The following is an 11,095-nucleotide window of genomic DNA, read 5'->3' as shown; positions in this document are numbered from 1 at the left end:
TAAATAAACATCATTAATTGGATTAATTGTTAAGTGTCTGGGTTAGTGTCCACCTATCAATATAATTAATTGGCTCAAAAACTAAGTGGTTAGCTAAGTGTCCACCCACCGAGAGGTGGTATTGTTTTGGACACGGGTGGGGACAAGGGGCTCAAGCGCCATCTTCCCTAGCATGAGGTTTACTCGGTGGAAAGGGGGGCTTGAGCGTCATTTTACACAGTCAGTGATGTCAGGTCTTGTGGTCAGGTGCAAGGTCTCTTATGAATAGAACATTTCATTACTACAGTGTTCTCATGGCCTTCAAATTATACTATGTTGCGAGTTAGGGGAAATTCAGCAGTTTCTGAGTTAGTCATGTCTTTATAGAAAATACAGTCTTTGTCCATTGTGTTAGATGTGCTGGGAAGTTCTGTCATGTAATGTAGTTTTAAAATGGAGAAGTCAGGTCATGAGGACAAAATGGAGGATTTGTCACAGTATGGGGTTAAAATGGAGTTAGTGCAATAATTCAATACAGGTTCAATAAAGATTTTTAATAATTCTACATCACCTTAGGGGGGATTTAACAGAACATCACTTTGTTTTCCATTAGAACTTATAAATCCCCACAAACCCAGTGTCTCTAATTGTACATATGGGCAGCTAATAACTACTGTTATAGTCAAGCTACCAGTCAGATCATATGGCTTAATAGTTAAAGTAGATCTATCTTTCCCCCAATTCACTACATTATTCAGTATAAATATTACTATAGAATGGTGTTTCACAATTAATGCCAACCCAAGAGTCCATCACAGTTCAAACAAGCCTGCAATACACGCTTAAAGATATAAGAACAAATTTATTGGAACTCAGATAAGTTTGACATATTCTTCAATGGTGACATACAGTCAGGTCCATAAATATTGGGACATCAACAAAATTCTAATCTTTTTGGCTCTATACACCACCACAATGGATTTGAAATGAAATGAACAAGATGTGCTATAACTGCAGACTTTCAGCTTTAATTTGAGGGTATTTACATCCAAATCAGGTGAACGGTGTAGGAATTACAACAGTTTGTATATAAAGCACATCTTGTTTGTTTCATTTCAAATCCATTGTGTTGGTGTATAGAGCCAAAAAGATTAGAATTGTGTCGATGTCCCAATATTTATGGACCTGACTATATATCCCGTGATGGCCAGAACTGATTCAAATACTTCGTTTACGATTGATTTGTTTTAAAATACTTTTCATTTGGTGCCTTGTAGTCAAATTTTTTTTTCTTTTTTGTATTTGTAAACCTTTTTTTTGAAAATTATGGTCATGCAGTGCTGCCAGACTATGTTTGTTCTGTGTTTTAATAAACTTATAAAGATAGCTAAAAAATAAATTAATTGCAGGGGCTAGTTGTTGTTTTAAGTGACTGTATGACATATTTATTTTTAAAGTGTGGTCAGGAAGTATAAAGCACTTAATTTTTAGATTTATTTTATTTAATTCTAATGGGGGTAGGTTTAAAATTGAGTAATAACAATTCTGGACAGTATGACCTTGCGTGTCTGTCCATACATTCTGTGCTTGTAGGCATCTCCCACGAGCTGAGAGAATAGAGTATTAATGGAACCCATGAATCATACGTATACAGTAAAGAGTACAAATGAAACATACTGAACCTGTGAAAATCAATCCTTACTGACATTTTTTTTATCATTGTCCTGTAGTAAGATGTTTTTTTCTTTCCACGATTTGTGTATGTATACGAGGTCTGTCAGGAAAGTATCCAGCCATGTAATATGAAAAATAGAGACATTTAAGATACAAGAAACATTATACATAGGAAAATGACGCTTCAGTCTTCTTCAAAGTAAGCCCCCTGGAACCTCACGCAGTTCTCCCAGCGTCTCTTCCACTGTTCAAAACACTCTGCATGGGGACAAGGCCTGAACTATGGCAGCCAGACACGTTTTGGGAGAGCTCCTGCCTGAGCATTAAGGCAATATACTCTGCTCCCAACACCCCGATCTGGCACATATCACATCCTACTGATCTGTGGGGCTGAGCGGGGTTCCTCCCGTTACTCCACACAGGGCCTCCTGTTGCATAGCCAGAGGTGCCTGTGAGGCCTAGTATTTCTCAGCGGTTGGGGGAGGAAGCCAATCTCCAGTACCCCATAGCAAGAATCACACACAGAGGACTTAAGCTATCCTGTTCCCCCCCTTTAGATCAGTGGGGGTTATTCCAGTCTCCACTGGCCTCTACCACTAACCCAAGCTGCATCTTGAGGCCAAATACAGATTATCCCACAGCGACATGCCACTTTTGAAGCCATTCACAGGCCTATTCCTGCACAGAACTACCACATCATTGTAGAGAAGTCCCTGCAGCAACTGGATGCACTATTTAGGCAATTTTGGGACACTGTGCAGAATTGCCCCAGGAAGCACCTTCAGTGGCCATCAGAGTGGCCACTGGAGGTGTCCCTAGGGAGCAATGTAAATACTGCCTTTTCTCTTGTTTAGAACAAAAAGTCTGCAGGGACTGACTATACACATTAATATATTAAGCTGTAGTTGTTTTGGTATTTGTTGTGCCTGAAAGAGACCTTGGTGTAGAAATGGCTTCTCTACCCACAATTCCACTGACCATTTCATCTGATGCCCAAGACTCATTTAAGTATCCAAAGAGCCAAAGACAATACCCTATGAACATAGACTATGTTAAATAAATTTTATCCCATTGAATGCTGGAATGGTGGCCGTCTAAAGACCCAGAGATTTCATTGCCAAGCTTGGCTTATTACCTGGATCTGTCAAAGCCATATGCAAATCCCATCAAAAGTCAATGGCTGAAAGCATCAGCTGACATACCAATGAATGACATTTTGTGCATTGAAATCTGCACAGAATTAATAGCTATACCAGACCTCATAATCCAGACTGGCTAATGACACCTCAAAGACATTTCTGTAGGTATAGATACACCTAAGGTTAAACGCTGTATGTGCAGAGTTTCATAGCAAAATCCTGCACATACAGACGCCAAGCATCATAACCATTTAAAATCACTGCATTGTTCATGGTGTTTGGAGTAAAGGGATGGAGTGTTAGTCAATCTCATATTAATCCTTACATCCATGAAACTGATATTACCCCAGGCCTTAGTTCACTGAATTTGACAATTGGAGGCTTCTAGATGGATAGTAAAAATAAATTAATGTGATGGGGCTATCATTGCAATATTGGGGAATGCGCTTGTATGTGTTTTTAGTCATTGGGGGGAAAAAAAAAAAGTACACCATTAAATTCTATGGTTTTACATATCAAGAAAATACAACCTCAGATGAGCAATACATGACATATTACACCGTGTTGCGGATTTATTTAACAAAAATAAAGATAAAATGGAGAAGCCATGTGTGAAAAACTAAGTACACCTTAGGATTCAATAGCTTGTAACTGACTTGATTAACTTGAAGTAGTTTTCTGTACGATTATCATTCTGATGGTTGTGGAGGAATTTTTGCCCACTCTTCTTTACGTTCTTCAGTTCATTGGGTTAAGGTTTGGACAACACCTTTATTTTCTCATAGCCATTCGGTTGTATGTTTACTGGTGTGCTTGGGATAATTATCTTGTTGCATGGCTCAATTTCAACCAAGCTTTAGCTGTCAGACAGATGCCCTCACATTTGACTATAGAATACTTTGGTATACAAAGTAGTTCAATTGAGTTTGACTCAATGACTGTAGGGTTCCAATATCTTGTAGCTGCAAAACAAGTTCAAATCATCATACCGTCATTATTGTGCTTGAAAGATGGTATGAGGGGTTTGTGCTCATATGCAGGGTTTGGTTTTCACCAAACGTATATACCAACACCTCTACTTTGGACTCATCTGTCCAAAAGAAATTGCTCCAGAAGTCTTGTGGTTTGTTCAGATGCATCTTTGCAAACCTAAGCCATGCTGCCATATGCGTTTTAAAAAGGAGGTTTTCTCCTGGCAACCTTTCCAAACAAACACTTGTTCAGTCTTCGAATAGTACTGTCTTGAACTTTAACATGCTGAGATCTGTAGAGTCTGGGATGTACGGAAACTCTTTTTTTTTGCAATGCACGGTCTGACCTTGAATTTGATGCGATGCCGACACTTGAATGTTTTCCACTTTTGAATAATCTCTCACTGTAACATGGACTTTAAATTCCCTGGAAATGGCCTTCTAACCCTTCCCAGTTTGATGGGCAGCAGCTATTGCTCTAAGATCATTGCTGAGGTCTTTCCTCCTTGGCATTGTGTTGACACACACCTCAATTCCCGACCAGCAAACTGCTAAAACTTTGGCATTTATGGAGGTGGTCACATTTGTTGATCAAGTAATCAAGGGCATTGGATAAGCAGCACCTGTCAGCTACTTAATTCCAATGAAAGCAGTAAGGTTGTACTTTGTTTTTCACACATGGCTTCTCCTTTTTGGCCTTATTTTGTTAAAATAATATATTAAGACCTGCTAAGGAACAGATTATTGTAATTTTGACCAGATATGTAAAACCATAGACTTCAAAGAGGGTGTACTTTCCTTTTCCCATTATTGTACATTTTTGACATGTGTAAGTTGATACTATAATGTTAAACCTTCCCCCCCCCCCCCCCCCCCTTCAATAGCAATCTAGTAAAATAGCCAACATCCCCGTTTATCCAATACAAATTTTCTCTCCTGCCTATTTTTTAGAAATCCTCAAAAACATTTCTGCCCATGAAGCTGGTCAGGATAGAATAGCACATCTCTATGGAAGCAGATAGATATTGCTGCAGGCTTTTATAGAAAATACATCTGTTTATAGTGGCAGAAATATAAATAGTGTTTTATTATTTTCACATTAATAAAAAAAATCATAAAGGGTAGGGAAAGCAATGAGCAAGGATATTTACAAATAAACAGACTTTTATAAAGATATGAAGGCACAACACAAGTCTTTCTTGGGATGCACCGCATCAAGCTTCACAAAAATGCACGAAGTGAGCTTCAATATTGAACTGGTTGTACTGTATATTCCAGGTCTGTTTAGTTTATATGCAGCAGTCCATGTAGTTTATTTCCATTTGTTTTATTTCTGTACAGTCAGACAGCACTCAGATCCTTTAACAGGGCTATTCATCACAAACCCAAGCTCTCCAGGTGATATAGGAATAAAGTGCTAGATTGCAAAAAAGAAAGAAAAGTTGTTGCAGGAGTAAACCATGATATACAGTTTTTTCTTTGTTGTTTTTAAACACAGTGAGGTTTAAAAGCATGAAAACAGATCTGATCAATGTACCATGTATTTAACTGATGCATTGCAACATCAGACAGTATGAGTAACAGTCACAGTTTTAAAGTCCTATCTCACTTTTGGGATATGTGAAATCCTGTCTCCAGAAATCATGGCTATACTTTCCTTATTCAGCCAACATGAGAATACTTAAACAGCCTGCGCATGGACAGCACTAAGAGGGGATGTCCAGTGTGCTTTCCACTCCAGGTTGACACATCCGTTTTTTGGGCTGTACTACCCCACATTGGCGCTAAAAAGGTCACTGGTATGCCCCTTTGTTTCTAGCCCACCTCTATCCTGAATTAATACCTCTCAATGTTGGAAGGTATGCCACAAACATGAGCTTGATCCTGCCACCCTAGAATTTTATGAACCACATATATCATGATGCTCAGCAAGGGCTAATCAGTGACAAGTTTACCATGAGGGTTCAAACCAACATGCTCCCTTGATGAAACTAGAACAAAAAGGTCAAATGTATTGGAATGGGTCAAACCTGTTGATCAGGTTTACCAGACGAGACAGCAACATAAATTCAACAGCTCTATGCTCACCATGTTTTCCTGCTTTTCCAGAGAACTGGCTACAGGGTCATCACAACTTCGTGAAGAGCCAGAACCCCCGAAAGAAGTGTAGAAAGCACATTCATCATCTAAACAGGTATCCCAGAATCTCTTCTTTGCAGACATTGTCGCTTGTAGGCGCATTTGTGCAATATGGGGCAAAGAACGAGGGCCTAAAATGAGAAGATGCACAGGTTACCTCAAGACAAGTTCTCTTGTACTAACTGGGAATGAATAGTACAATACTAAGAGCAGGAATAATTACTACCATAATTGTTAAATTTAAGAGCTTGCACAGCCGGATGAGAAAGAAAGGTCAGTGGCAAACTGGTTCCTAGCTTCGGCTCTATACTGGGACTAGGAGCAGTAAGAAGCGTTGATCTTGGCTCTTGTATGCTCAAAGGTGCAAGTTCTTGGTGCAATTGCTTTATTTGGCGATCATCAGCAGCAGTTGACTTTTCAGACACCACCTCATCTTTTGTGCATGGTACACTGCTCACTGCACAATCTAACACATTGAATGGTATTTCCTGGGAAACATAATATAGAGATAATCAGGTTTTGAAAAACAAAATGAAAGTTTCTTTTTTTCCCTGCATGCATATGCATTATACAATACAAAGTAAAACAGACATATAATAAAGTAAAAGGACAACGGGAAAGCAAATAAATAAACTTTTAATCATATAGCCAGGGGCGAATCGAACAGCCATGTTTCTTGCTTAGAAATGTGTAATACTGACAATTCAAGAGTGACTTATTACATCCACTCACTAGTAAGAGAGCAGTGGTAGGATTTGGTACATATGTGCATTACAATGTGCACCCACTTGTTGGAGCCCAACAGCTTAAACAGTGCATGGTTGTGGGACAGACCAGCTATACCCTTACAGGTTCACATGCTAGAACTACTGCATCAACCTTTGAGGGATTACTCATAAAACATTGAACTGGAAAAAAGTCAAGCAAATATAGCCAAGGTGTGTGCTTATTTTTTAATGAATAAAATAAAAAAAAATAAAAAATTACAAGTGAATTTGAAATATTAAGTCACAATAGTTTAAAGGACCACTCTAGTGCCCCCACCCTCAGGCTCAGGGTCCCCCTCCCGCCGGGCTCTGGGGAGAGTAAAGGGTTAAAAAAAGGATTTTCAACACAAACAAAGCTCTCACCTCCTTTTTGTCTATGTCTCCAGTACAATCTGCATCAGGGAAGAGTCTAACTGCCACTTGTTCCTATAGAGGAAATTTTTAAAGTGTTCAATATATAGAAATGGTTTATATTTAAAGTAGAGGTCTGTAGGCTTTGGCAAAACAGGGTTGTAAAAGCATTAAAAAAAAAAAAAAAAAAAAAACACAAATACACACAAACATAAAAGTTTGCAGACTAGGAGTTGCCATTAGTTTACTCTTAAATGATTTTCAATGAGCATGGATATGAATTGCAGCTGTATTTTCTGGACAGGACACTATTGCTAAAACAGGTTAGACAGATATTTGGTGTCTTGAGTGTTTTCTGTGATTACACTCCCATTTAATCAGCTTTTCAAAAAAAGAAAACAAAATGTCAACTATAGTAGTTAGGAGATTACGGTGGTGGACACAGAAACATTATTAATATTTGTAGTCTCTGCATACATACCAGGCTAGATTCCTTTTCAAATAAGGAATCAGGAACAGCGGTAGGAGATGGCTGATCTGCCCACTTCACAGAAGACTTTGTCATCAATGCCTGCATAGGAAGATAAAGTAAATTTAATCCTCTGAAAATGGTGTCCTGTTTCCAAAAGAACACATTGCAGCAACTTAGGATATGATGAACTGACTGACAATGCCAAGAACCAAAACCACTCTGTAATAACCTACCTGAGGTTCAGGGAACTTCGCTTCAAAACGCTTGTTTGCCATTTCCACAGCAAGTGCTTTGGGGGTTTTATGAAACACTGGTTGCCTCACATTAAAGCTGAAGGCTTGAGAGAATGTCTAAGGGAATGAACAGAAATTGCAAAACTAAAACACAAAATTTAGACATCAATGTAGGAATCAGTATTCTCCAATTAACAGATTCTACAACCAAGAAGCCTCACACTATTAAAGCAACACTCCTACCACTATAACCATTACTGCCCAATATAGTTTTCATGGTGCCAAAAGTGTCCAGAGTAAGTCAAACCAAATAAAAACTGTTGGAAAACTGATGGTGAAACATTAGTTCCACTTAGCTAAGCATTGCAGTGCATGTCCAGCACACTGAGAGCATCAGATTAACATTCTTAGACACGGAGCGTAGCTCTGCAGAGCTTTCGGTAGCAGGTACCTAGAGTGAAAAATTAAATAAGAGGCAAGCTATCAAACCATTCTTAAAGGTCTGGACTACTTGCTCTGCAGGTAGTGGTTATGGTGTTTGGAGTTTTTCTTTAAGTACACTGTACATTTTGTAATGTTTGTACAGTATGTTTCATTGTGCGCAAACATACAAACAGAAGTCACACCAAAAAGATCATACAAAAAGAAGAAAATTTAAAAATACATAGCAATCTAGTAATTAGAGCACTTAAAATTATAAGGGAGAGTTCGAGTGCTATAACTTGTACTAGTTAGTAAAGTGCCCCTTTAACTCAATGTAATAAAACACAGGACTTGCTTGTCAGTAAGGAATTATATTAAATATATTTTCATATTCATTTTTGGGGTTTTGGTGGTTGCAGTAGGAATAACGCACACCTAATACAAACATTCCCAAGGCACATCATTTACTGTTACACTGGGGAAAAGATTAATTCCCACAAGTTAGTATTACAAGCATGCATGAACACGTATTTATTGAAAAGGGCATGTGACGAACCCATCTGTATAGACTTATATTGCTGGTTCGTCTGTTTGCCTTGAGTTCATGGATTTCCTGTCCGTATGCCCTTGTTCGTCTGTTTTCCCTAGTACCGATTGAAACTACCGAACCAACGGCCACCCAGGAGAGGAGTGTGCAGCTTGTTAACACCTTGACCACAATTAGAACGTTGTGGTTAACCGCAAACACCTCTCCATTCCATTCGTACGGGTGGTCGTCGTTCGTATGCCGACCACAAGGCGGCGGCCATTTTGGACACGAGGCGAATCAGCGGTGTTCGGTGCAAAACCTATGGATCTAAAAACGGACTCTTTATCTACCGAACACCGCTGGAGACTGCCGCCCACCTTCTATTTCGTTGAGGCGTATGAACACCGGTCAGTTCGGGAGTTTCTCTAATTCGTATGGACTTTACCCAGGTAGCCGTCCCATGGAGTCATTCGTATACCGAAGGACTTATGAGAGACTTTGACTCCATGGCGAGGAGGTATTTCTGACTTTATGTATTTTATTGTATTTTTCTTATTATGTTTTAAAATGGCGATGGTCTCTATCCTCGGAGATAATTAGGTTTCTCCCTAATTATCTCCGGGATAGAAAAGAATGACTTATGGGTAAAATGGGAAGGGCTTGTATTGAAGCCACTGCGATTGGCTACTGTCTAATATATTTTACAGTCTTCCACAAGGTCCCCTAGGGGAGTGTCCACCTTGTGGAGACCCGCATAAATACCGGGCAGGTAGCCCCCATTAAACACATTCCTGTTTGACCTTCAAGACGGAGCTTTGTCTCGTTTGTGGAGGGATTTACTATTGGGACAGCGTTTTCGTTTATTTCTGGCTGTGGAAGGATTTCGGATGAATTGCTGATCGGGAGTTGCCGTATTCGTATGCTCCGTTCGGGAGTTTTACGATCGGTTGGACTAAAATTGCATTTCTGGAGAAAGGGGATTATCTACTAAACGGCGGCTCCATTCCCCTGGCGGTGAGTGTCGTAACAGGGCACTTAGACAATCAGCAATTCTCTGAACTTTAATAGTATCTAAGCATGTCTGTGTCAGCTCTTGGCCTCCTCAACTTTGTTAGTTCATCAACATACGTGCACTCAAACCCACTGGGCAACCCTGTGATTGATTCTTTTAGAAAAGTGGACCAAACCATGACGGTTTCTTCCTTAAATAAAGTATGCGCTCATTAGCTTTTCGGTGTTGCTATGAAGAGATGTAGAAACATACTACAATTAGCAGTTCTACATTAAAATGGACACGACTGTCTGTGAGAAAATAAAAAGGCCAAGACGGATTACAAACCATGGTAGAGGATTTCACTTTATGGATTCGTCTGGCAGAACCCCAAGGTGAGGTGCTTGGCGTTTGGTTGGAATTAAGAACACGGCATGGACTGAACTTCGCATCTGACAGAAAAGGAAGATAAAAATTAGAACATATTGATTGAAACCATAAGATTAAATAAATAACTAATGGTTGCAGAAAATTTACTGCCACTCAATTGATATATGGCACAATGCAAACCGAGGTGGGCAATCTAGATTTCACTACATTCTAATAATTTTTAACAAGGACACAGTCACACAGTTTAAGAAAAGAACAAGACCTAAAGAACACTTTGTTTAGTTTTTTAGCCCAGCGCTGGATTAAAGGGACACTATAGTCACCTGAACAACTTCAGCTTAATGAGGTTGTTCAGGTGAGTGCTACAGCTCCATGCAGCCTTTTTCTTGTAAGCACTGTATTTTCTGAGAAAATGCAGTGTTTACATTGGAAGCTTGGAACACCTCTTGTTGCAGTCAATCAGACCACCAGAGGGACTTCCGAGTTCAGAGGCCCTAAAAAGGCCTCATCCACGTCTGACGTATTCACGCATGGGTGAATACTTCAGACGGGCTATCAGCACACAAAGCACTGTGAACGCGCTTTGTCTGCTGAGGCTGTCAGCACTGCTGTGGGAGTGGCTTCAGCTGACAGCTGAAGACCGAACCCACAGGGATTCTTTCTGGCCACAATAGTGGTTGAAGGGGGGGGGGGGGAGACCTACTGTCCTTCTCCTCCCCCCCCCCCCCCCCCTCCCTTAGCCTTGCCACGCCCTGCAATTAGGCTAAGAACACTGATTGGCTGGTTTAAGCCAATCAGAGTGCTCTCTGTCATTTTACACAGCGTGGGAAAATTCCAAAGAACTTTCCCACGCTTGTAAAATGACACAGAGCACTCTGATTGGCTTAAACCAGCCAATCAGAGTGTTCTTAGCCTAATTGCAGGGTGTGGCAAGGCTTTATAAGCCTTCCCCCACCCTGCAAAGCTCAGTCTGCGCGGAGCCCTCCATGGGTGAACATGGATTGTTTTTTTTTTGTGCTTTTTTTTTTTTTTAATTG

At 39.9% G+C, this 11,095-nt stretch overlaps 1 protein-coding gene across 1 annotated transcript in view; it reads right to left on the bottom strand.

Annotated features, from left to right (window-relative positions):
* Positions 1–4,835: 4,835 nt before the first annotated feature.
* TROAP (trophinin associated protein) overlaps positions 4,836–11,095 on the bottom strand; it is a 28,157-nt gene continuing 21,897 nt past the window's right edge. The window contains exons 11-17 of the mRNA XM_063444733.1: positions 10,017–10,120; positions 7,726–7,842; positions 7,502–7,591; positions 7,033–7,095; positions 6,129–6,390; positions 5,852–6,033; positions 4,836–5,180 (exon numbers count right to left, since the gene is read on the bottom strand). Of these exons, the coding sequence (XP_063300803.1) occupies positions 5,091–5,180; positions 5,852–6,033; positions 6,129–6,390; positions 7,033–7,095; positions 7,502–7,591; positions 7,726–7,842; positions 10,017–10,120 (908 nt within the window). The 3' untranslated portion in view covers positions 4,836–5,090. The remainder of the gene's footprint in view (positions 5,181–5,851; positions 6,034–6,128; positions 6,391–7,032; positions 7,096–7,501; positions 7,592–7,725; positions 7,843–10,016; positions 10,121–11,095) is intronic.

Source organism: Pelobates fuscus, chromosome 1, assembly GCF_036172605.1.
Source record: "Pelobates fuscus isolate aPelFus1 chromosome 1, aPelFus1.pri, whole genome shotgun sequence".
Classification (NCBI taxonomy): Eukaryota; Metazoa; Chordata; class Amphibia; order Anura; family Pelobatidae; genus Pelobates; species Pelobates fuscus.
The sequence above is the reverse complement of the archived record's forward strand: the minus strand, read 5'-3'. Positions and strand labels throughout refer to the sequence as shown.